Source organism: Carcharodon carcharias, chromosome 1 (genome assembly GCF_017639515.1).
Source record: "Carcharodon carcharias isolate sCarCar2 chromosome 1, sCarCar2.pri, whole genome shotgun sequence".
Classification (NCBI taxonomy): Eukaryota; Metazoa; Chordata; class Chondrichthyes; order Lamniformes; family Lamnidae; genus Carcharodon; species Carcharodon carcharias.
Window position 1 is genome coordinate 114,320,203 of NC_054467.1, and position 23,467 is coordinate 114,343,669.

At 42.3% G+C, this 23,467-nt stretch overlaps 1 protein-coding gene across 1 annotated transcript in view; it reads right to left on the bottom strand.

Moving 5' to 3' along the window:
- LOC121279262 (prominin-1-A-like) overlaps positions 1–23,467 on the bottom strand; it is a 202,796-nt gene that overhangs the window by 123,313 nt on the left and 56,016 nt on the right. The window contains exons 3-4 of the mRNA XM_041190363.1: positions 4,574–4,632; positions 318–523 (exon numbers count right to left, since the gene is read on the bottom strand). Coding sequence (XP_041046297.1) covers positions 318–523; positions 4,574–4,632 — 265 coding nt within the window. The remainder of the gene's footprint in view (positions 1–317; positions 524–4,573; positions 4,633–23,467) is intronic.

Here is a 23,467-nt window from a genome sequence, read left to right on the forward strand (position 1 = left end):
CAGCATCTTGTTTTTCTTGATAAAAGAAAAATGTCAAAGCTTATCGTCTTGCACTTATCAGGACACTTCATAAGAATACCAATATAAGGGTAAACAACAACTTATGCTGTATGAGAAGAGTGCTGATGCTGACATTGGAAAGAGTTTCAGCACAAAACAAATAAAAACTTTTTTAAAAAGTGTGGAGAAAAAAGCAACACCAACACAAGGCAGTATCAGTTATTTCAATGTGGATTTTCTTTCAAAACAAGTACTTGTAACTGTTAGCAATGAAAATGCAAACATTTGCTTGTAAACATGTTTCTGTTGGAACTTACGTTATAATTATGGTAACAACAAATAGGGTTGTTGCAAAGCAGCTTCTTCTACAATCTGCATTTTTCTTCTGTCGTTGATGCAGCTCCCCTCCACAGTTGTCACAGCAACGACACATGCAGAAACACAGGCCCAAAACAGGCATAAGAAGAATAAACACAATTCCCAGAGTTGCACAGATGATGAAACCAATCTCATAGTATATTATCTGTTTCAAAAGGAAAATATTTAACAGAATTCAGTCACAATATTGATAAATTTCCACAAAAATCATTTTAGACATTTAACAAAACTTGAAAGTGCTATTAGCTGGGAATCAGATAATACATTAAATATTGTACATGTAACAATTGCAAAATGCTACAGTTACATTTACTATGTTGAATTCCTTGTGTTAGCATTAAGATATCCATCTCTTGTTAAAGAAAGGAGAAAAACAATTATTCAACACTATATAATAAAAACATAGGAACAGGAGCAGGTGTTTCAGTTCCTTGGGCGTGTTCTGGCATTTGATGGCATCATACTGAAAAGATACCTCAACCCTATTTCCCCACCTTTGTCTCATATTCCTTATTAGCCTTATCCAAGAAAAATCTAGTGATTGAAAACTTAAATTGTCCCAGCATCCATAATCTTTTGGGGCAGTGAATTCTAGCATTCTATTGTACTTGTATTAAAAAGTGCTTCTTGATTTTGTTTTAATTTCAAGATTATGCCCTTGTTCAAGAAACCCCACCAGAGGAAATAATTCTCAGGATAAACAAGTCATTTTCAGTTTGGCAAACTGTAACTAGTGGAGTGCCAAAGAGATCAGTGCTGGGGCTTCAACTAGTTATGGTTAATGACTTGGATGAAGGAATTGAGTGCATTGTAGCCAAATTTGCTAACAATAAAAAGTTAGGTTGACAAGTGAGCTATGAGGAGCACACAAAGAGTCTGCAAAGGGATTTGTTTAGGTTAAGTGAATGGGCAAAAATTTGGTAGATAGGACTATAATGTGGTAAAATGTGAGGTAATCCACTTTAGCAGGAAAAACAGAAAAGCAGGAATTTACTTAAATGAAAAGAGACTGCAGAATGCTGCATTACGACGGGATCTGGGTATCCTCGTACATGACTCACAAAAAAGTTAGCATGCAGATACAGCAGGTAATTAGAAAAGCAAATGGAATGTTGGCCTTTATCTCAAGGGGGATGGAGTGTAAAAGTAGGGAAGTGTTGCTAAAGAGCATTCATGAGACCACACCAGGAATATTTTGGTCTCCTTATTTAAGGAGGGATAAACTTGTATTCGAGGCAGTTCAGAGAAGGTTCACTAGGTTGATTCCTGGGATGAAGGGTTTGTCTTATGAGGAGAAGTTGAGCAGGTTGGGCCTATACTTATAGGAGTTTGGAAGAATGAGAGGCGATCGTATTGAAACATGTAAGATTCTGAGGGGTTTGACAGGGTTAATGCTGAGCGGCTGATTCTCTTCTTAGGAAAATCCCAGGACTAGGGGATACAATTTCAAAATAAAGGGAGGAGGAATTTCTTCTCTCAGTGATCTTTAGTTTTTGGTATTCTTTTCTACAGAGAGCAGTGGAGGCTGGCTCAATGAATATTTTCAAGGCTGAGTTAAACAGATTTTTAATCTTTAAAGGAGTCAAAGGTTGTGGGGGGAGTGGCTGGGAAGGGGCAGCAGGAAAGTGGAGTTAGGGCTACAAGCGGATTAGCCATGATCTTATTGAATGGTGGAGCATGCTTGAGAGGCAAGATGGCCTACTCCTGCTCCTATTTCTTGTGTTCTTCCGTTCTTATTTCGACATACCTAGCCCATCAATCCTCTTTATATAATTTTAAACACAGATTGGATTACCTCTCAAACTTCTAAACTCAGTGGAGTGCAAGCCAACCCTATGCACCTGTCTTGCTACTTTAACCCTTTAAGCAACATTCAAATAAAACTAAGCTGTACTCCTTCCAAGTGCTCCAACCAGCATTAGATTTAGTTCCAGAAAAAGACACAACTTAACAAAAACAAAGGAGGCGCTGATGTGCAGAACTGAGTGTTCAGCTGTACTTTTATCAAAAGAAGTGCACTCTTTCCCCAACAGAACAAATTCTCAAACATGGCCAAGGGCTTTTTGGGAAACTGTCGAACACAGGTAAGTAACTTGGCCAAGAAAGGGAAAAAAGCCAAACAAAATTACCTTAGAAAAAATTAACCTATTTTGGAGAGATCTGTTTGCACAGCTCACTTATTTTCTATCCAATTCACAAAACTATTGAGGCGCCTCAAATCAGGTTACCTGCCTGCTCTCTTGCACAGTACATGGTCTATAACAATGGTCGGCATAAATGAGGTTTATTTATGCTAGTCTATTCAACCTAAAAGATCAATAAGTTGCATCAACTTAAAGTAAAATGACCAGATCTTTTTTTATAAAAAAAGCTTTGCGTCACAGCGCTTTGAGCTTAAAAATCATCTTACCAAAAAGTGAGGGACCATTCTATAAGAATAATTCAGAAGGTATAAATGTACCTGTAGAGTCAGAACAACATTTTCTGGCTGGGGAGCCAAAGCAGATGCATGTAAACAAATGTAATGATGCATGAAAAATAAAAACAAATCAGCAAATCATCATGTGCTTGAAATAGAGCTATTACAAAATAATCACACAAATAAATTCAGCTCAGAAGACAAGCTTATTGTTTCATTAAGCACAATCTCCAGGCTATGTAAAGTAAACAGCAAACACCATCTCTAAGCTGCACCCTCACAAAACAAGTAAATTGCTACAATTTTCACAAACTTTGTTTTGAATTTACATCCTTCTCTCACCGTCACATAGTCCAAAGCAAATTCTACTCTTCCCTTCCTAGACATCTCTCTCTCCATTTCTGAATTCACGAAATTCACGATAAGCCCAGTGACTCCCATAACTTCCTTGACCACACTTCCTCACACCCTGTTACATCTGTTCCAACAATGCACCATCCATACTAGTGCTCCCAAAATGTCTATTTCCTCAACTGAGAATTCCCCATCCCACTCCACCCCCCATGATTGGCAAAGCCCTTGACCTTCCCATTTCCCATGTTTCTGCTCTCAGCACGTCCCCTTTCTCCTACACAATAATAGGATTCCCTTTGTTCCCACCTTTCACTTCGCCAGCTTTCAATAGAGCAACCACTGCTATTTCCATCACTTCCTATGTGATACCACCGCCAAACACATTTGCTCCTCCACTCACCTTTCAGCATTCTGAAGTTACCATTCCTCCACAATTCCTGGTCCAATCCTCTGCCACAGCCAACAAACTCCTCTCCTTCTCATTGCGGCTTCCCATGCAAGTACAGGAGAAACAACACCTGCTCTTTACTACCTCCTTTCTCATTGTCCAAAGCCCTAAATGTTGTTTCCAGGTGAAACAGCAACCTGTTATACTTCTTTCAATTTAGCATACGGTTTTCACTGCTCATGTTGTGGTTTCCTCTACATTGAGACCACCAAAAGAAGGTTAATTGGCTGTTTTACAGAACACCTCCATTCAGTCCACAAACGTGACCCTGAACTTCCAGTCGCCAACCATTTTAATTCTCCACATTCCTCCCACTCTAGCCTTCCTGTTCTTAGCCTCATGGTGTTTTAATGAAGCTCAATGCAAGCTTGAGGTACAGCCCCTCAGCTTTTGACTAGGCACCTTACAGGCTTCCAGACTCAATATCAAATTCAACAATTTTAGATGATAACCTCTGTCCCTATATTGTTTCCCTTTTCTCTGCTGCTTTTCTTCTTTCTTCTCCCACTTGTTTCTTGCTTTTTTCTTATTTTTTCTTTCAAAAGGCAGCTGTTCATTGTTCTGCTATTCACATCTACTCTGGGCATATCATTTGTTTCTTGTCCCAATATCACTTTCCTTAGCCTTGCACCATCAACTCTCATTTAATTCCTCCTTCCTTCCACCCCGTCACAGGCCTCCAATTTTTTCTTTTTCCCACCCCTCCCTCCTGCGTTACATCTCTAACTTTTTCCAGTTCTGAAGAAAAGTCTTTGAACTGAAACATTAATTTTGTTTCTCTCCACACAAATATTGGCAAAACTGTTGACTATTTCCAGCAACTATTATTTAAGTAAATTTCCATAGTTGCTATCATGCCACAAATACTAAATCTAACCAAAACCAGATTTATTTCAAGAGAAATGCACTAATTAGCTTTATTTGAACATGGTCAGACACTGTAGTTCACGGTAGCCTGTCTAACCAACTATTACCTCTTGATATTGGTGTAGTACTTGTCCATAGTTCTGCTTTATTATCTCAGTGATCAACTCTGGAACAGAGAAGAAAGAAATAATTTACATACAGGATCACACTGTTTTGCTTGAAAGATTTTTGTAAATTGATTTGTTAATTTCAGAATAATACCTCTGTTCTATATAGGGGAGTAAGTGCTAACAGATATTTGCTGCTAAAGTATACAGTTATAATGGTTATCATGCCAGCACATAATTTTTTGCAGTCAATAAGCACTTAGGAATTTTAGAAAACTGTTGTTATAATTTTCCTCTTGACAGGTAGGTCGACTGGACAGTACAAGACAGTGTAATATTATGCTGGCAAGCACAAGGATGTACGTGAAAATCAGATCAGTGAAAGAATTACCTCTTAGAAATGCCTTAATTCTCATCATTATTTCAAGGATCACATAGTTGTGTAGAAAATCTTGGTATAGCACCAATCCAGAAGTAACAGAACTATAAAACGATTACAGCATAGAAGGAGGCCAAATAGCCCTTCATGTCCATGCCAACTCTTTGCCAAAGCAACTTAGCGAGTCCCATTCCCTTCCCTTTCCCCAAAGCCCTGCAAATCTCTCGCTTCAGATGCTACACAATTCGCTTTCAAAAGCCACAATTAAATCTGCCTGCACCACACTGTCAAGTGATGCATTCCAGCTCCTGATCACTCACCATGTAAAAAGAGATTTTTCTCGTGTCACTGGTGGTTATTTTGCCATTCACCTTAAATCAGTGCCCTCTGTAAATGGGAACAATATCTTTCTATTGACTCTGTCTAGAATCCTTCACGATTTTAAATGTCTCTATCAAATTTCCTTCATTTTTTTTCTTTTCTAATGAGAACAACCCCAGTTTCTCCAATCTGTCTACGTAGACTCTCATCCCTTGAGCCAGTCTCATAAGTCTTTTCTACAGCTGCTCTAAAGCCTTCACATCTTTCCTAAAGTGTGGTGCTCAGAACTGGAAACAACACACCAATTAGGGTGAAACTAGTGTTTCACGCAGGTTTATCATAACTTCCATACTTCGAATTCTATGCCTCCATTTAGAAAGTCCAGAATCCTGTCTGCCTTATAACCTTATAATCTATTTTTTAACCTGGCTGCCACCTTCAACGATTTGTGCACACAGACCCTCAGGTCTCTCTGCTCCTGCATCTCCTTTAGAATTGCACCTTTCCCACTCTTTGTTCTTCCTACCAAAATGCTTCACTCTTCCCTGCATTAAATTTCCTATCATCTATCCATGTCCTCTTGAGGTCTATCACTATCCTCTTCACAGTTCACAACACTTCCAAGTTTTGTATCATCTGCAAATTTTGAAATTGTGCCCTATACACCAAAGTCTCAGTTATTAGTACCTAATGAAGAAAAGCAGTGATATGGTATTGGTCCCTGGGGACCTCCAATATTTTTTTCCTCCAACTGAAAAACAATTGTTCACCACAACTCCTGTTTCTTGTCACTCAGTCAATTTTGTATCCAGGCTGTCACTCTTTCATTCCATGAGCTTCAACTTTGCTGGCAAGTCTATTATGTGAGACTTTCATCAAATGTCTTTTGGAAGTTCATGTATACCACATCAACTGCATTACCCTCATAAAACATCTCTGTTACCCTATTGTAAAACTCACTCAAGTCGTTAAACACAATTTGCCTTTCACATATCCCTGCTGGTTTTCCCTAATTAATCCACATTTATCCAAGTGACTGGAATTTTCATAGAAAATTCTGGAAATACTCAGCAGGGCTGGCAACATGTATGGAGATAAAAATGGAGTTAACGTTTCAGATTGATGGCCTTTCACGAGAACCAGAAACATTAACTCAGTTTCTCTCTTTGTGGATGCTGCCAGATCTGCTGAGTATTTCCAACATTTTCTGTTTTTATTTTGGATATCCAGCATCAACAGTACTTTGCTGATATTGTATGACTGTTAACTTTGTTGGATTATCACTTTCCCACCATCAAGTTAATCTGACTGCTCTGCAGTTGATAGGTTTATCCTTACACCCTTTTTTGAACAGGGGTGTAACATTTGCAAATCTCAAATCCTTTGGTACCGTCCCTGTATTTAAGAAGGATTCGAAGATCATGGACAGTGCCACCGCAATTCCCAGCCTTTCTCCCTCAGTATGCTCAGATGCATCCCATCCGAATCTGGTGACTTATTCATTTTTAAGTACGGCCAACCTACCTAATACCTCCTGTATCAATTTTTAGCCTGTTCAGCGAGTCAGCTGCCTCCTCTTTCACTATGACTTCAGTAGTACCTTCTTCCTTGGAAAAAAACAGATTTATAAGCCTAAAGAAAACTTTTGGATTCTCTTTTATGTTAGCTGCCAGTCTCTTCTCATTCTCTCCCTTTGCCTCACTTAATTCATTTTTCAGTTCCCCTCTAAACTTTCAATATTCACTGTCTGATATATCAGCCCGCAGTTGTTCAATAACCACTTGTACATCAGTTGAAAAGCAGATTACTCTGTAGAATGTGGCATTAAAAAAGTGGTCAGTGACCAATAGTGAGAACGATGGACAGAAATGTTGAGGACATCAAAGTTAGCTGTAGTAGACCCAAGTCAAAATGACACCAAAATAAGTTGCAAAGGAGATGGGAATGAAAAGGAACAAATTAAACCGAGCAAACAGAACTTCAAGATAAACTACTATAATTCTAATGAACCCTTGCCGAAACAATTCTTGACTGCCTAATTGAAAGCCTTTTATGTTTGCCAAATTTGACTTTAGAACAATAGATTAGCAAACAGATTATAATCAAGATGTTCAACAGATTTCATTCACCATGGTTTTAATAAGCTTTGATGGAATTGGCTCAATCTGGCTTCCTCAACGATATACACAATGGCTACTACTGAGTACATGATGGCACAACAACGGTAACATTTGCACCACATAAATGCCAGGTAATTACCATCTGCAAGAATCTAATCATCTGCCCTTAATATTCAATGGCCTTACCATCAGTAAAAACTGCACTAACAACATCCTGGGGATTACCATTGATCAGAAACTGAACTGGGCCAGCCAGATAAATATTGCAGCTACAAGAGCAGGTCAGAGGCTGGGAATTCAGTGGCAAATAACTATCCGCCTGACTCCCCAAAGCCTGTCCACCATATACAAGGTACAAGTGTGTTGGAACACTCTCCACTTGCCTGATGAGTGAGTTTCCAACACCACTCAGGAACCTCAACACCATCTAGGACAAAGCAGCTCACTTGATCAGCACCCCATCCAACAGGTTAAATACTCACTCCCTCCACCACCAGTGCACCTTGGCAGTGTGTACCATCTGCAAGATGCACTGCAGTAATTTGCCAAGCCTCCTTCAACAGCACTTTCCAAACCAATGACCTCTATCACCTAGAAGGACAAAGGCAGCAGACTCATGGGAACATCACCACCTCCAAGTTCCCCTCCAAGCCACTCAACATGGAGCTAGTAAGAGATAGTAAGCCAGTCATTTCCTTGTTTTCTTCCTCAAGAGAAACCAGGGATCTTCAAGCAGCTGCCAATAACCTGCAAATTGACCTAAAGATGTACCCAACAGGAATTAACCTCTAACTGGCCACAGGACTTATATTTAGATGGGTAGCATCCTCTTGTCTTTTACTTTATTTTATGATTTTATATTACCATTCCTTCACTGTCAGTGGGTCAAAACCCTAGAACTGCCTCCCTAACAGCACTGTGGGTGTACCTACACCACATGGACTGTAGCAGTTCAAGAGGCAGCTCACCACCACCTTCTCAAGGGCAATTAAGGATGGGAAACAAATGCTGGCCTTGCAAGTGACACTCACATCCCATGAATGAATAATAAAAAAAATGTTGATAGGGACACTTGAGACAGATGAACAAGTACAGTATTTTTTTCTTTAGTTAACTGCTCAAAGTCTCAAAACCCGTGAAACTACAAGGCCTTAGATGGAGACACTGACCTTATCTGAAGAACATGCTATAGAATAAAACAATCCTAAATATTTCAGAAAGAAACTAGTTTTTCACCAGTCAAGGGAATGGCTGGTGATTCGAATGCTATAATTTCGTCAAATAAAAGCACTCAACATTTCTCAATGCTTTACCTTATTTAAAAAAGTGGGAGAGGAGGAGAAATAAAAGAATTAAAATAGTGGAAGGCCTGGCCAGAAGGTTCCCCACCGCAGACCCATCACAGGTGAAGTTTACATGCGACAGACTGCGGGACAGATCGACTGCCCGCTCCAAGGATTTGCATTGTTAAAGGCACAATTAAGGTCATTTTGCAGAGCCGATTTGCCAATAGTGGCACAACCTCCAATATGGAGAGGCTACCAGCTTAATGGAGATGCTCTCCCTCTAGCAGCTCAGTGGACTATGAGTAGGAAAAGCTGGTTCCACAACCCCAATGATACACCCCACCCTTGGTACCCTGATTTTTTTATTTTACTTACCTGGAGGTGGCCCTAGCATTCATACCTGCTTCAACAGCACCTACCTGGTGGAGCTGCTGTTGAGATTTTACAGCAGCCAGCCCTCTGATTGGACCAACAGCTTTAAGAGGCCACCCACTGTCCTTTATTGGATAGCAAGCCTAAAGGTGACCTGCAGTTAAATTGATGAGCTGATTCCACTGCTGGCAAGTGCGGGCTCTGGACCTGTTCTTTGCCCTGACGTCAGAGTCCTGAAGCCCATATTAAAATTCAGCGCCAATAGTTTCATCTTTTAGAGACCAATAATCTGGAAATGTTTTTTGATCAGAGTCTGAGGTGAGGAACGACAGACTGGGAAGAAGAGAGAAAGGAGTGGTTTCAAAGGATGAAAAGGATACAAAGGAGGCTAATAGATGAAGTCAATGGCACAGCAGATGTCCTAGTCACTAAAAACAAACCTACAGCAGCTTAATAGGAAAGCTCATGATGATGCTGCTGCTTCACACAGGAGGAAAGTGTCATCACCCCTTTCATAAAAGAGATAATTATGACTTGAATCCAGGTGACTTAAGTCATTCTTAATCAATCATGAATCCCATTCTAAGCAAGAATAGTCCACTCCTTTAAAATCTTTCTTGGTTGCAAGACCCCATTCGCAAGAGCAAGCTCACCTCAGCCCCTAAACGAGAAAGAGCCTAGGTGTCACAAAAATATGGCAAACAACTGTACTTAGAATTTAAAAACTGCCAATTCTTATTCATACATCATGGGTTGAATCTTCGGGTCGGAAGGCAGCTGCGATCGGCAGGCCCCGGAGCGGACGGGAGCAGGCCGCCGTCCATGATCGCGATTTCATGCTGGCTGGCCAATTAACGGCCAGCCAGCGTAAAAGTCACGTTGAAAGGCTCTGCACTGCCAGCATGGGGGTGTGGGGGAGCGTGGAAGGAAAGGTCCCTAAAGGCAGAGAGCTGCCCTCAGGGAGCTGAAGAATTTCAAATCAATAAAGACAAAATTTAAAATCCAGAAAAAACGTCCACGCATCAGAGTGAGTAACCTGGGCATGGACGTTATAAAAATTCTGTGTATAGGTTTTTATTTTTTTTAATTTAATTACGGAAACCTCATCCCGCCCTTGGATGAGGTTTCCTGAAAAATGTAAAGACCACCTGGCCGATTCACCAGCCCGCCAACCATAACGTTGGACTGGCAGCAAAAAATCCCTGTTGACTGATACTCTAATGATCTTAATAGGCCTCATAATTGTCAGCGGGTGCACTGCCAACACTCGCGCCTGCCGATTGAAATACCACATGTGTGCACAATGATAACGGGATGCTCGCACAATGTCATCGCATGCTATTTCACGCTTGGGCATGTCAGGCGCTCGCCCGCACACCCAGCAGAAAATTTTGCCCCATGGATATTATATCTCACGTCACCTGTATCATTGTTATAAAACTTATACTACATTATAAAGTCCAGGTAAGTAACTGGATGGCCATTTTTGGTTAGTCTCTCCCTCTACTTCCTGACAGAATTCTCAACTTATTTTTGTTAACTTTTAGTTTTCCTGAGGCACACACGCTGTTAACCATTTCTGCACCAAAGCCAGGATTAGATCAAAGAAAGAGGTATTTCTCTATATTTATCTATCCCAGATGAGCAAATTAATTTGCTGTACCAATTGCATCTAGATATATTTACAGTTCAAAGTAGTTTAATTGTTTAAATTACCATAAAATTCAGCATGCAAATTGCATCTTCACAAATCACCCTATGACCTACAAACCTAGAGTGCAATTTATGCAGTTGTGAAACAAATTTAGCAGCTATATACAAGAGTCATAGCTATTAAACCAATGGATTCATGCACTGATTTGTGCTGCAAAACAAACACAAGGGGAAGGAGACAGATGGCAGAAAAATATAACTTACAGCACCAAAAAAATCTCTCCTGCTCTCCAATTACAAAATGTAGTATTATATGATACTCAGTGGGGTTATTACTGAAATTTGGCCAACACAAAGTAAAAAATATAAAAAAAAGTTCTTACTAAGGGCAAACAGAAGACCACATGATCCATTGAACCTGCTCCATACAGTCAAGCTGCAGTTGAGCATGATTTCCAATGTTCACACTTCAGCAATGACATAGGCTCCTGAGAGAAAAAGTTGAGGAGAGAAGCAATACGAATGGAAGAATGTACAGGTTATGGGGAGAAGGAGAGAGAATGACACCGTGAATTGCTCATTTGGATACCGGTGCAGGCACGATGGGCCAAATGGTTTCCTTCTACACTATAACTTCTGTGATTCACAATAGGAAAGTCAGTAATATGGAGAGGCTAACATTTCAGGGATTAAGGAAGAGCTTGTTATTGCGTATTTAGGGAGACAAACCACAAGCGAGACATAGGAGACAGTGGAAAACATTCCAGTCAACAAGTAATGGCAATATTGGACAAGCAGTTTAAGGTTGTTCAATGGCCAAGGGGCTACATAATCATGTTCTGCTGCCATAAATAGATATTATAAATCTGAGTCAGAGGAAAAGAGAATGTTAGGCACCCAAATGGGATATATGGAAGGCAAAGTGCTATTAAAGGAAAAGATCATTTGGAACCAAGAGGCAGTTCCATAATAAATGCTGCTCCTCAGCACGACCAAAATCCCAATAAAAAGCTACTCGGCAGTTCCCAGCATTCTCTCCCCCAGCATCACTTCATTAAAACTCACCTTCCAGCAACAAAGAAAGAAGTAAAAAGTATTTCCACCAAGCCTCAATTGCAGCTCAAAAGTTCATATTTTTAAAATGTTCCAGGCCACACCATTAATCACTCCGCTTGTTAAATCAATCTAAATGCCCTTAATAACATTTATTTGAAAAGGATTGCTTAAAATTTCAGTCCTTGCAATAAGCACATTTTATTTATTTAACCTTATTTTAGTTCATAAACATGGGCCATTGTCTTGAAATAAATAGCTGCTACTTTGTTTCAATTAATTTATTTCACTGTATTAAATGCCAACACCATTGTCAATTACCATTTTCATAACATTTTTCGCCAGCTCCATTCCATTGAACATCCACTCCTGTTCAAGGTGCCATTAAAGTTGACCTTCAGCAAAAATCCCTATTTTAGTCATTTTTATTTAATCAATTTAAGAAAATACTTAATTGCTTCCTGACTGGGTGCCTGTGAAAATCCTTTAATATGATTAGCTGCTTGCACATCCGATGACATCACTGCAGCTCTATGCTGGGAATTATTCAGTAAAGAACACTGCAATCAGTTACAATATCACTGCAGGCGGAGAGAGTTAAATTTCTCACTGCAGAGATCACTAAGTCATTCAGCAAGGCTTACTTCAAGGTCTTACTTCGCCGCTGACTGCCCATTTTGGATCATTAACTTCGATACACTTGGAGGGGGGAAGTTCAAGAGCAGGCGCGCCTCCGATCAATGCCCCCGATTAGAGGCGCGCCGCCATTTTACGTGGGCGGGGCAATTCAGGCCCATCCTGCATGAAGCACTATTCATTCCCCGTGCGGTGGGGGGGTGGGGGGGGGGGCGATTCCTTCAGCTGGGAGTGCACTCTTTCATGCATGCGTGCAAAAGAGCGCACTCATCTCCCTGAGGCTAAGTGCTGCCTCAGGGAGATCGGCGCCAAATTTAAAAATGGTGCAGGTGGAAAAATAAAATTTCCCTGACATGACCCCTGATGTGACACTGTCACATGAGCTGGGACATGTCCATCACTTTTAATCAAGCCTTTATTAAATTTTTTAACTTTAGAATCCTTCCGGAAACCTCATCCCGTCCTTAAGGTTGGACGGGCAGGTACATTAATTATTTCAATTAGTTTTTAAATGGCCTCAATAAGCGGTTGACAGGTCAGCGGGTGCACAGCTGATTCACACCTGAAAATTGAAGTGACGTGGGTTGATGTCAGGAGTTTCACCCAATGTCATCCCGCATCATTTTGTGTCAGCGCACAGGCTCCACCCCCTCTGCTTGCCGACCTAAAGATCCTGGCCACTGAATAAATCTTCAATTTACTAAAAGAATCTATAATAACCTTTATTCCTATCAGCAGAGCTGATAGGCATTTTCAACATTACAGGTGTCACTTGTGACAAAATTTAAGATCGCAAATAAAAGCTGCAACAACAAACATGTGGTCAGAACATTCTCTCTTTCAGCCCTCTTACGTATACAGACCTATTGAATCCCTTTCTTTCCAATTTATTGTAAAATATACTCACTTTAAATCTCACCTTTGTGAATCTTTAGATTTTTTTTTTACAGAACTCTCAGCGTTAACTCAAAATTATTTCAGAAAGTTTTAAGAGGTGATCCTAAAGAAGCAGTGAGATAGTTAAGGAAATTAAGATAGATTAAATCCTGAATATTATTTTAAATTACATTGCAAGAGGAGGACAAAAGGCAGTCGTTAATGAAAAGTCAATTTAGCACTGATATCAGGAAACTCTTCTGCCATGAAGAATGATCTGCACGTGGAATACACATACTGAGTTGAAGAAGCAGAACTCACGGGGGAGAATTTTCTCCCCGCAGAGCCGGTTGAGCGGGAGGGGGCGCAAGCGCACACACAGCCAATCGTCACCCACGATCGGCTGCACGTCACCATTTTACGTCGGCGGGCCAATTAAGGCCCATCCAGGGTGATGCGCAACCGGAAGCGCTGAGCGCTCCCTGTGGGGGCAGGGGAAGGAGGTTGAGTTGGGGCCCATGCTCTTTCACGCATGCGTGCGCAAGAGTGCGGAAATCTTCCTGAGCACGGAGCTGCCTCAGGGAGTTTAAATTCATTATTAAAAATTTAAATCAAGAAAAAAAATGTTTTCAGACATGTCCCCTCATGTGACAGTGTCACATGAGCTGGGACATGTCAATGAATTTTAATGAAAAAATTTAACTGATTTATAAATCCTTCATGAAACCTCACCCTGCCCATGGAGGAGGTTTCATGATAAATGTGAAGTCAGCCTGGGCTCTTCGCTTGCCCACCAACCTTAAGGTGGATGGGCAGCTCTGTTAATCTTTTAATTAGTTTTTAAATGGCTTTAATAGGCTTTTGATAGTTTGGTGCGTGCAAAGCACGCCCATTGAACTGAAGATTGGAATGACGCGCAGTGACATCGGGACGCAAGCCTGATGTCACTGCACGTCATTTTACGCATTGGCGAGTGGTGCCCTCCCCCGCACGCCGACCTGAAGCTTCCGGCCGTGAAATCATTTAAGAACTCCATTGGAAGCTGTAATGGGGCATTTTAGGATCTCTCTTGCTGGATGAATCAAAATGGGCCTTCCTCATCCATAATTACTGCGATTTAGATCCTAAAATGTAATAGGAAGCTGCTCATGTTGATTTTGATTATGGGCTCTAATGGAAGAAGGAGTGGTCACAGCATCCTTTCTTGTCTTAAATTAATACTTGTAAGACACAAAAGCTTCATTACCCGTCACTTAAAGGCCAAGGTTTTATAGAATAGCTGCAGTACAGGAGGCCATTCAGCCTGTCATAAGCATGTGGTTCTTTGCAAGCGCAACTCACCTAGTCCTACTCCTCCACCTTCTCCACGTAACCTTGCAAACGTTTTCTTTTTAGCTAATTATCCAATCACTTTGAAAGCAACATTTGAATCTGCCTCCAACATACTCAGGCAGCACATTCCAGATCCTAATCACACTACGTAACAAAATATTCCTCAAGTTGCCATTGCTTCTTTTGCCATTCAGCTTAAATTGGTGTCCTCTGGTTCTCAGCCCTTCAACCAACCAGAACAGTTTCTCCCTATCCACTCTGCCCAGACCCATGATTTTCAGCGTCTCTATCAAATTTCCTCTTAATTTTCAGTAGGGAGAACCACTCCAGCATTTCCAATCTATCCATGTAGCTGAAGGCCTTCATCCCTGGAACTATTTTTGTAAATATTTTCTGCATCCGCTCTAATGCCTTCAGATCTTCCTAACATGTGTGCTCAGAACTAGACACAATACTCCAATTGAGGCTGAACCAGCGGTTTCTATAGGTTCATCATAACTTCCTTGCTTTTGTACTATATGCCCCTTTTTATAAAGTCCAAGTTGCCATATGCTTTCTCAACCTGCCCTGTCACCTTCAACGATTTGTGCATGTATAGCTGAGGTCCCTCTGTTCCTGCACCTCATTTAGAATTGAACCCCTTATTTTGTGCTGCATCTCCTTGTACCAAAATGAATAACTTCACATTTCATTACATTAAGTTTCAACTGCCACATGTCCTTCCATCCAACCAGCCTATGTCTGTCTTCTTGAAGTCTATCATTATCCTCTTCAGAATTCACAATAGTTCCAAGTGTTGTGTCAGCTGCACATTTTGAAATTGTGCCTTGCACAACCAAGTCTAGATCATTAATATAGATCAAGAAAAGCAGAGTTCCTAACACCAACAGCTAAAGAACCCACTATATACCTTACTTCAGTATGAAAAACAACTGTTCACCACTAGAGTTTGTTTCTTGTCACTCAGCCAACTTTACATCCATGAGCTTTTAACTCTGTAAGCAAGCCTGTTATGTGGTGCTTTATTAAACAGCTTTTGGAGCTTAGTGTACACCATATGAACTGCATTACCCTCAAAAAATTCAAGTTAGTTAGTTTTGTCTTAACAAGTCCACGCTGACTTTCCTTAATTAATTAAATTTGTCCAAGTGACTGTTAATTTTGTCCCGAATTATTGATTCTAAACGCTTTCACACCACCAAGGTTAAACTGACTGGCCTGTGGTTGCTGAGCTTATCCTTACACCCTGCTTGGCACCAATATTTGATGGCTTGAATAACTCAATCTTCATCCAAAATCAGAAAGATACCAATTTCCATTTCCTGCTCTGGAAGCAACTGCTCTCTGATTTTTCTGGCAGTTAAAACTTTCTTGGTGTTCCTGCCAAGCTTTTTGGCTCAAAACAGTAGATCTTATGGGGCAGAATTAAGTATACGGTATAAGCTAGGAATTCAGAGAGACAGATTGGATAGGCACCAAAAATAGTCAAAGGTCACGATGTAGGCAACATGCCAACATGGAGGCAGTGGCACAGTGGTAGTACCACTGGATTAGTAATCCAGAGACCCAGGGTAATGCTCTGGGGGACCAGGATTCGAATCCTACCATGGCAGATGATTGAATTTGAAATTAAAATTTACAATTAAAAGTCTAATGATGACCATGAAACAATTGTTGTAAATACCCATGTTAGGGAAGTAAATCTGTCATCCTTACCTGGTCTGGCCTACATGTGACTCCAGAACCGCAGCAGCTTGACTCTTAACTGGCCTCAGTTGTATCAAATCACTAAAAAGGCAAGAAGGAATGAAACCAGAAGGACCACTCGGTATCAACCTAGACACTAGAAACAACAATGACAAACTCAACTCAACTCCGGATACATGAAATTTCATGACATCAGGTCAAATGCAGGCAAGGAAACCTCCTGCTGATTACCAAATAACACCACCATACCTGCAAAAATTATCTCACAGACTAGTCGAGCAACAGCCTGACATAGTCATACTCATGGAATCATAACTTACTGATAATGTACCAGACAACGCCATCACCATACCTGGGTATGTCTTGTCCCACTGGCAGTGGCAAACAGTCGAGAGAGAGTTGCCCTGGGAGTCCCCAACGTCAACTCCAGACACATGATGCTTCATGGCATCAGGTCAAACACGGGAAAGGAAACCTCCAGCTGATTACCACCTACCACCACCCCGCTAACACCCCTGCCTCCAGCTGATGAATCAGTGCTCATCCATGCTGAGCACCACTTGGAGGAAACACTGAGGGTGGCATTGGCACAGAATGTACTCTGGGTGGGGGAGCTTCAAAATCCATCACCAAGGGTGGCTCGGTAGCACCACTACTGGCCGAGTCCTAAAGGACATAACTGCTAGACTGGGTCTGTGGTAGGTGGTGAGGGAACCAACAAGAGGGAAAAACACCAACCTGCCTGCTGCAGATGCATCTGTCCATGACAGCATCAATAGGAGTGGCCACTGCACAGTCCTTTTGGAGACAAAGTCCTGTCTTCACATTGAGGATACCCTCCAACATGTTGGGTGCACTACCACCGTGCCAAATATAATAGATTTCAAACAGATCTAGCAACTCAAAATGGGCAACCATGAAGCACTGTGGGCCATCAGCAGCAGTAGATTTGTACTCAACCACAATCTGAAATCTCATGGCCTGGGATATCCCCCAGCCTACTATTACAACTAAACTAGTGAATCACCCTGATTCAATGAAGAGTGCAGGAGGGCATGCCTGGAACAGCACCAGGCAAACCTAAAAATGAAGTGTTAGCCTGGTGAAACTACAACTCAGGACTACTTTTGTGCTAAACAGCAGAAGCAGCAAGTGACAGACAAAGCTAAGCAAATCCACAACCAATGGATCAGATATAAGCTCTGCAGTTCTGCCACATCCAGTCATGAATGGTGGTGGACGATTAAACAACTCACTAGAGGAGAAGGCTCCACAAATATTCCCATCATCAGTTGTGGAGGAGCCCAGCACACAGTGCAAAAGATAAGACTGAAGCATTTGCAACAATCTTCAGTCAGAAATGCCAAGTGAATGCTCCATCTTGGTTTCCTCAGAGGCCCCCACCATCATAGATGCCAGTCTTCAGCCAATTTGATTCACTCCACATGATGTCAAAAATGGCTGAAGGTACTGAACTCTGCAAAGGCCATGGGCCCTAACATTATTCTGGCAATAGTACTGAAGAACTTGCCGCACCCCTAGCCAAGCTGTTCCAGTACAGCTACAAAACTGGCATCTACTGGGCAATGGGGAAAATTGCACAATTATGTCCTGTACACAAAAAGCAGGACAAATCCAACCCAGCTAATTACCACCACATCAGTCTACTCTCAATGATTGGTGAAGTGACAGAAGGAGTCATCAACTCCTATCAAGTGGCACTTGCTTAGTAATAACCTGCTCACTGATGCTCAGTTTAGGTTCCACCTGAACCATTCAACTCCTGACATCATTACGGTCTTGGTCCAACATGGACAAAAGGGCTGAAATCCAGAGGTGATGTAGTGACTGCCCTTGACATCAAGGCAAAATTTGACTGAGTGTAGCATCAAGGAGCCAATGGGAAGTAGGGGGAAAACACTCCACTTGTTGGAGTCATACCTAGCACAAAAGAAGATGGTTGTGGTTGTTGGAGGTCAATCATCTCAGTTCCAAGACATCACTGCAGGAGTTCCTCAGGGTAGAGTCTTAGGCCCAACCATCTTTAGCTACTTCATCAATGACCTTCCTTCCATTATAAGGTGAGAAGCAAGGATGCTCGCGCATTCACGACTCAGATATTGAAACAGTCCATGTCCAAACGTAGCAAGACATGGACAATATCCAGGCTTGGGCTGACAGTTGGCAAGTAACATTCGCACCACACAAGTGCCAGGCAATGCCCATCTCTAACAGAGAATTCACCATCACCCTCGACATTCAATGGCATTACCAGCATTGAATCCCCCACTATCAACATCCTGTGGGTTACCATTAACCAGAAACTCAACTGGGCTACACATAAAAATACTGTGACTACAAGAGCAGGTTAGAAGCTAGGAATCCTGCGACGAGTAACTCACGTCCTGACTCCCCAAAGCCTGTCCACCATCTACAAGACACAAGTCAGGAGTGTGATGGGATACTCTCCGCTAGCCTGCATTAGTGCTTCTCCAACAACAAGAAACTTGACACCATCCAGGACAACGCAGCCCGCTTGATTGGCACCCCATCCACAAACATTCGCTCCATCCACCACCAACTCTCAGTAGCAGCAGTGTGTACCATCTACAAGATGCTCTGCAGGAATTCACCAAGGCTCCTTAGACAGCAACTTCCAAACCCACAACTGCTACCATCTAGAAGGACAAGGAGAGCTGCCACATGGGAACACCACCACCTGGAAGTTCCCCTGCAAGCCACACAGCATCCTGACTTGGAAATATATCACTGCTCCTTCACTGTATTACAAACAATCCCCAGGTGAGGTACCCCAATTTGTTGTGATCCCTGATGAGATACCCCTAATTGTTAACTTCCCGAATGGGACCCCTGATGAGGAGGAATAAGCTGGTTCGCCTTCTTTATTCAACCCCCTCTGTTGGTCGCAACAAGGTTTAATTTAAAAGGGATAGCTTCCCTCGTGGGTACTGTTTCCTAGTCCAAATGTATTTATGTTTTAGAAAGGGCCAACTTAACCAGCATTCTTGAGGCAAAGAAAGAGTAAGTTTTTTAGCTACTAAAATCTTGAGATCACACAGATCAGAAATGAGAAGTTGTCTCTGGACTAGTTGGTCAAGTATAATCCACACAGGAAATTTCCAAACACTAGTTACTTTACATTCTCAGCCAGCTTTTGCTTGGAGATCTTTTTAAAAAAAAACATCTTACTTAAAAAGCTCAATATGTCCTAAGTAATTCGGGGCTGTGATCCTCTGTCACGACAACTGTCGCTGGGTCAAAATCCTGGAATTCTCTCCCTAATAGCACTGCGGGTGTACCTACACCACATGGACTGCAGTTGTTCAAGAAGGCAACTCACCACCACCTTCTCAAGGGTAATTAGGGATGGGCAATATATGTTGGCCTAGCCAGTGACACATACATCCCATGAATGAAAGAAAAGCTCTGCAACAGGCCCAAAATCATGAAAGGCTAGCTCAAGTTTAAGGGAAGGTGCACTGTAGCTGGATCAGGTTGTCCAAGTCTTTGTACAAGTCACTCTGATACGAAAAAAGATTGAATAATGTCACAACATAGGAATTGTGTGTGCTCCAAGGTTCTCAGACACTGGAAGCATTGGTGAAGGAGCTGCTGCATCCATAGGGTGCTAGGAGGCCCTCCAAGGAAATGCTCAAAAGGCAGTGGGACTAGATAGCCATGGCTGTCAATGCTCACAGTCACAGAACTGGACTAGCCATATAAATACTGTGGCTACAAGAGCATGTCAGAAGCTAGGAATCCTGCGACAAGTAACTCACCTCCTGACTCCCCAAAGCCTGTCTACCATCTACAAGGCACAGGTCAGGAGTAAGATGGAATACTCTCCACTTGCTGGATGAGTGCAGCTCCCACAACACTCAAGGAGCTTGACACCACATTGATTGGCACCATATCCACAAACATTCACTCCCTCCACCACTGACGCACGGTTGCAGCGGTGTGCACCATCTACAAGATGCACTGCAGGAATTCACCAAGGCTCCGCAGACACCACCTTCCAAACCCATGACCACTACCATCTAGAAGGACAAGGGCTGCAGCTACATGGAAACACAACCACCTGGGAGTTCCCCTCCAAGCCACTCACCATCCTGACTTGGAAATTTATTGCCATTCCTTCACTGTTGCTGGGTCAAAATCCTGGAACTCCTTTCCTAACAGCACTGTGGGTGTACCTACACCACATGGGCTGCAGTATTTCAAGAAGGCAGTTCATCACCACCATCTCAAGAGCAACTAGGGATGGGCGATAAATGCTGGTCCAGCCAGAGAAGCCCACATCCCGTGAATGAATGAAAAGAATGCCCCAAAGACCTAGATGCAGTTCCCCAAGGGGTTTAATGACCTCAAGTGAAGATCAGAGAATTATCTTCAAATACCATATCTTAACAATTGCATCGTGAGCCTCCAACACTGCTCATACACCACATCCCAACTCACCTACCTACAATCTGTATCAGGCTTCTTTTCCAACATTTATAGCTGCATCACACTCTCACACATGTAGCACTGCTGTAAGCCTCATGCTCACATCTCACAGCTTGCACACACTAGTTATTTAAACTACGACAGTCACATCACCTAAGCATATTGCACCACACTTCTCCCCCCTCTTGAAGGAGGAGATGCACAACCAGCAAGAGGCAGGCACTTATGCGTCCTTACCTTCATCTATGAGACTGTGCTTACCATCACTGGAGCAGCCAATGCTGAGGCCGTGGCTAATGGCAGGACTCAAGCCAAGGATGATGGTATCCTTGTACCTAATCCTCCTTCTCACGTCCTACTTCCCCTTCATCTGAAAATCTCTTCTAATTTATAAACTGCAGATGATGAAAACATCCCCTCACCACAATTTATTTGTGTGTCTTTCTCCTTTCAGATACCCAAGAACTGCAACCTGGCAGACAGTGGTGGAAGAGCAACAAGACATTGATGGTGAAAAAACATCCCTTGCTTTCACACTCATAGCCACCACTCAATTATCAACAATGCGCATAGTTTAGAATATAGCATTATGAAGATGTCTAATTTCATGGTTCATGTTTTAGGAGTAAAACTTTTAGGTCAGGATTGAAGTTTTAAACAAAAAGATAATGGAAGCATCTGGCTTGGAAAAGTGGTAAACAGCCCTGAAGTAAGCGTAATTCAAACAGACCTGGGGCAGGCTTTTACGTTCCACATACGGGTGCATGTCCGACCCAATCGGGTGTCAAATACTGCTCCATGACGTTGGGTGAACGTCCCAACATCATTGCACATTCGCAATATTTTGGTCAGCGGGCAAGCCGACAATTAAGAAGCCTATTCAAGCCCTTAATAAATTAATCTAAACTTATTTTTCGCTGCCTGTCCAGCCTTACAGTTGGCAGTTAGATGAATCGGCCAGGCGGCCTTTTGATTTTTTAGCAAACCTCATCCATGGGTGGGATGAGGTTTCCACAATTAAATAAAAAATAAATATATATTTTTGGGCATAATTTTTATTCTGCTTATGTTACTGTGAGTGAATCCCATGTCAGGACATTTTTTCAGATCCTCCTTCAGGGAGCTTTCAGTGCACGCTCCCCCGCACATGTGCAGACTATTGCGCTCACACTCCTCACGCCCCCACCCCAGCAGCGCTGAGGTTCTCAGCGTGCATTTCACGCTGGATGGCTGTTAATTGGCCAGCCAGCATGAAATCGCAGTCGGGGCCAATCGCGAGTGGCGGTCCAGGCCTGTCTGACAACCCGAAAATCCTGCCCCTGGTGTAATTACAGTTTTTCTTTATTTGTTCATGGGAGGTGGGCATTGCTGGCTAGGCTAGCATTTACTGCCCATCACTAATTGCCCTTATTCAGAGGGCATTTAAGAGTCAACCACATTGTTGTGGGTCTGGAGTCACATATAGGCCAGGCCAGGTAATGTAGACCAGGTAGGCCAGACCTTCCCTAAAGGACATTAATGAACCAGATGGGTTTTTAGGATAAATCTGCCTTGTAATACCAGTGGAAGAGATCAATATTGAAATCCTCATAGACAGCATGCTCTGGAAGTCCAAGTGCCAGGCTGGGAAACTGAAGTAAGTCAAAAGTAAATTCCTAAGAGTTGTGTCACACTCTGGCTTGGGCTCAAGAGAGGTGAAGGAACCTTTAAGACCCTGTTATCTATAGGGAAACTCTTGGGTGGAAACAAAAATAGAACAATGTCCTGTTGAGATATTTGGGCTTAAATAATAAGGACTTATGAAGTTAAGTTTTGTTTAATTCTGGTATAGTAACAGTTTGTGTTTGAAACTTTAAATCTTATGGTGCAACTTTTTGTTTCAAAAAAAGGTTTGTCTCAAAAATCATAACAATAACATAGAACCTGGAGATGCATTTGATTAGGCAGATATCAGGCAAAAATGGCCTGGAGCCAGGGCAGATGGCGCACAAGCTCACATACAAGCTCTGCTACAAAGAATGAACACATTGTTGGGGTGGGCTACAGAAGATGGCTGTTGGGTATGCACAATGAAATGCTTGGTGCATTGATCGGCCTGCCAGAAAACCTACGTATAATGTCAAGGAGCATGGTGGAGTCCAGCGTCAACTCTGCATAGGATTTTGCACAAAGCTTGGAGTGCATCCTTTCAAGCAAAGATGTGGTGTCCAATTCCATTATCATATTAGTGGGCCCAACATGATGCACCATGATGTGGTCATGTCTCAGCTTCCACTGCAGCAAAAGCAGAAGGCTCCCAATGGTGCTGCATTGGAAGCTGAGACTGAGTTCATAAATCTCAGCATGCTGCCATGCAAGCTCAGACTGCTGTAAACGTGGCTGCAGAACACAGGGTGTCACAACAATCCAGAAATCTCTCCTTCAACAGAGTACCAGGATTGCTGAGCTGCCTGCCCAGCACAGTTGCAGTGACTGTATGGAAAATGAAATTGTTATCCTCTCGCAGGATGAAAGCATTTGTTCTCCCACCAATACTACTCTACCAGTGCCCTTAATATTGCCTTTCAAACAACCAGCCTGGACCACTGCTGCCAATCCAAAGATAATGCAGTCCAAAGTCAGGCCTCCTAGACCCAGAGCTCTGAGGTCATCTGCAGTCACCCCCACAAAGTCACTGGCCTTCCATCAC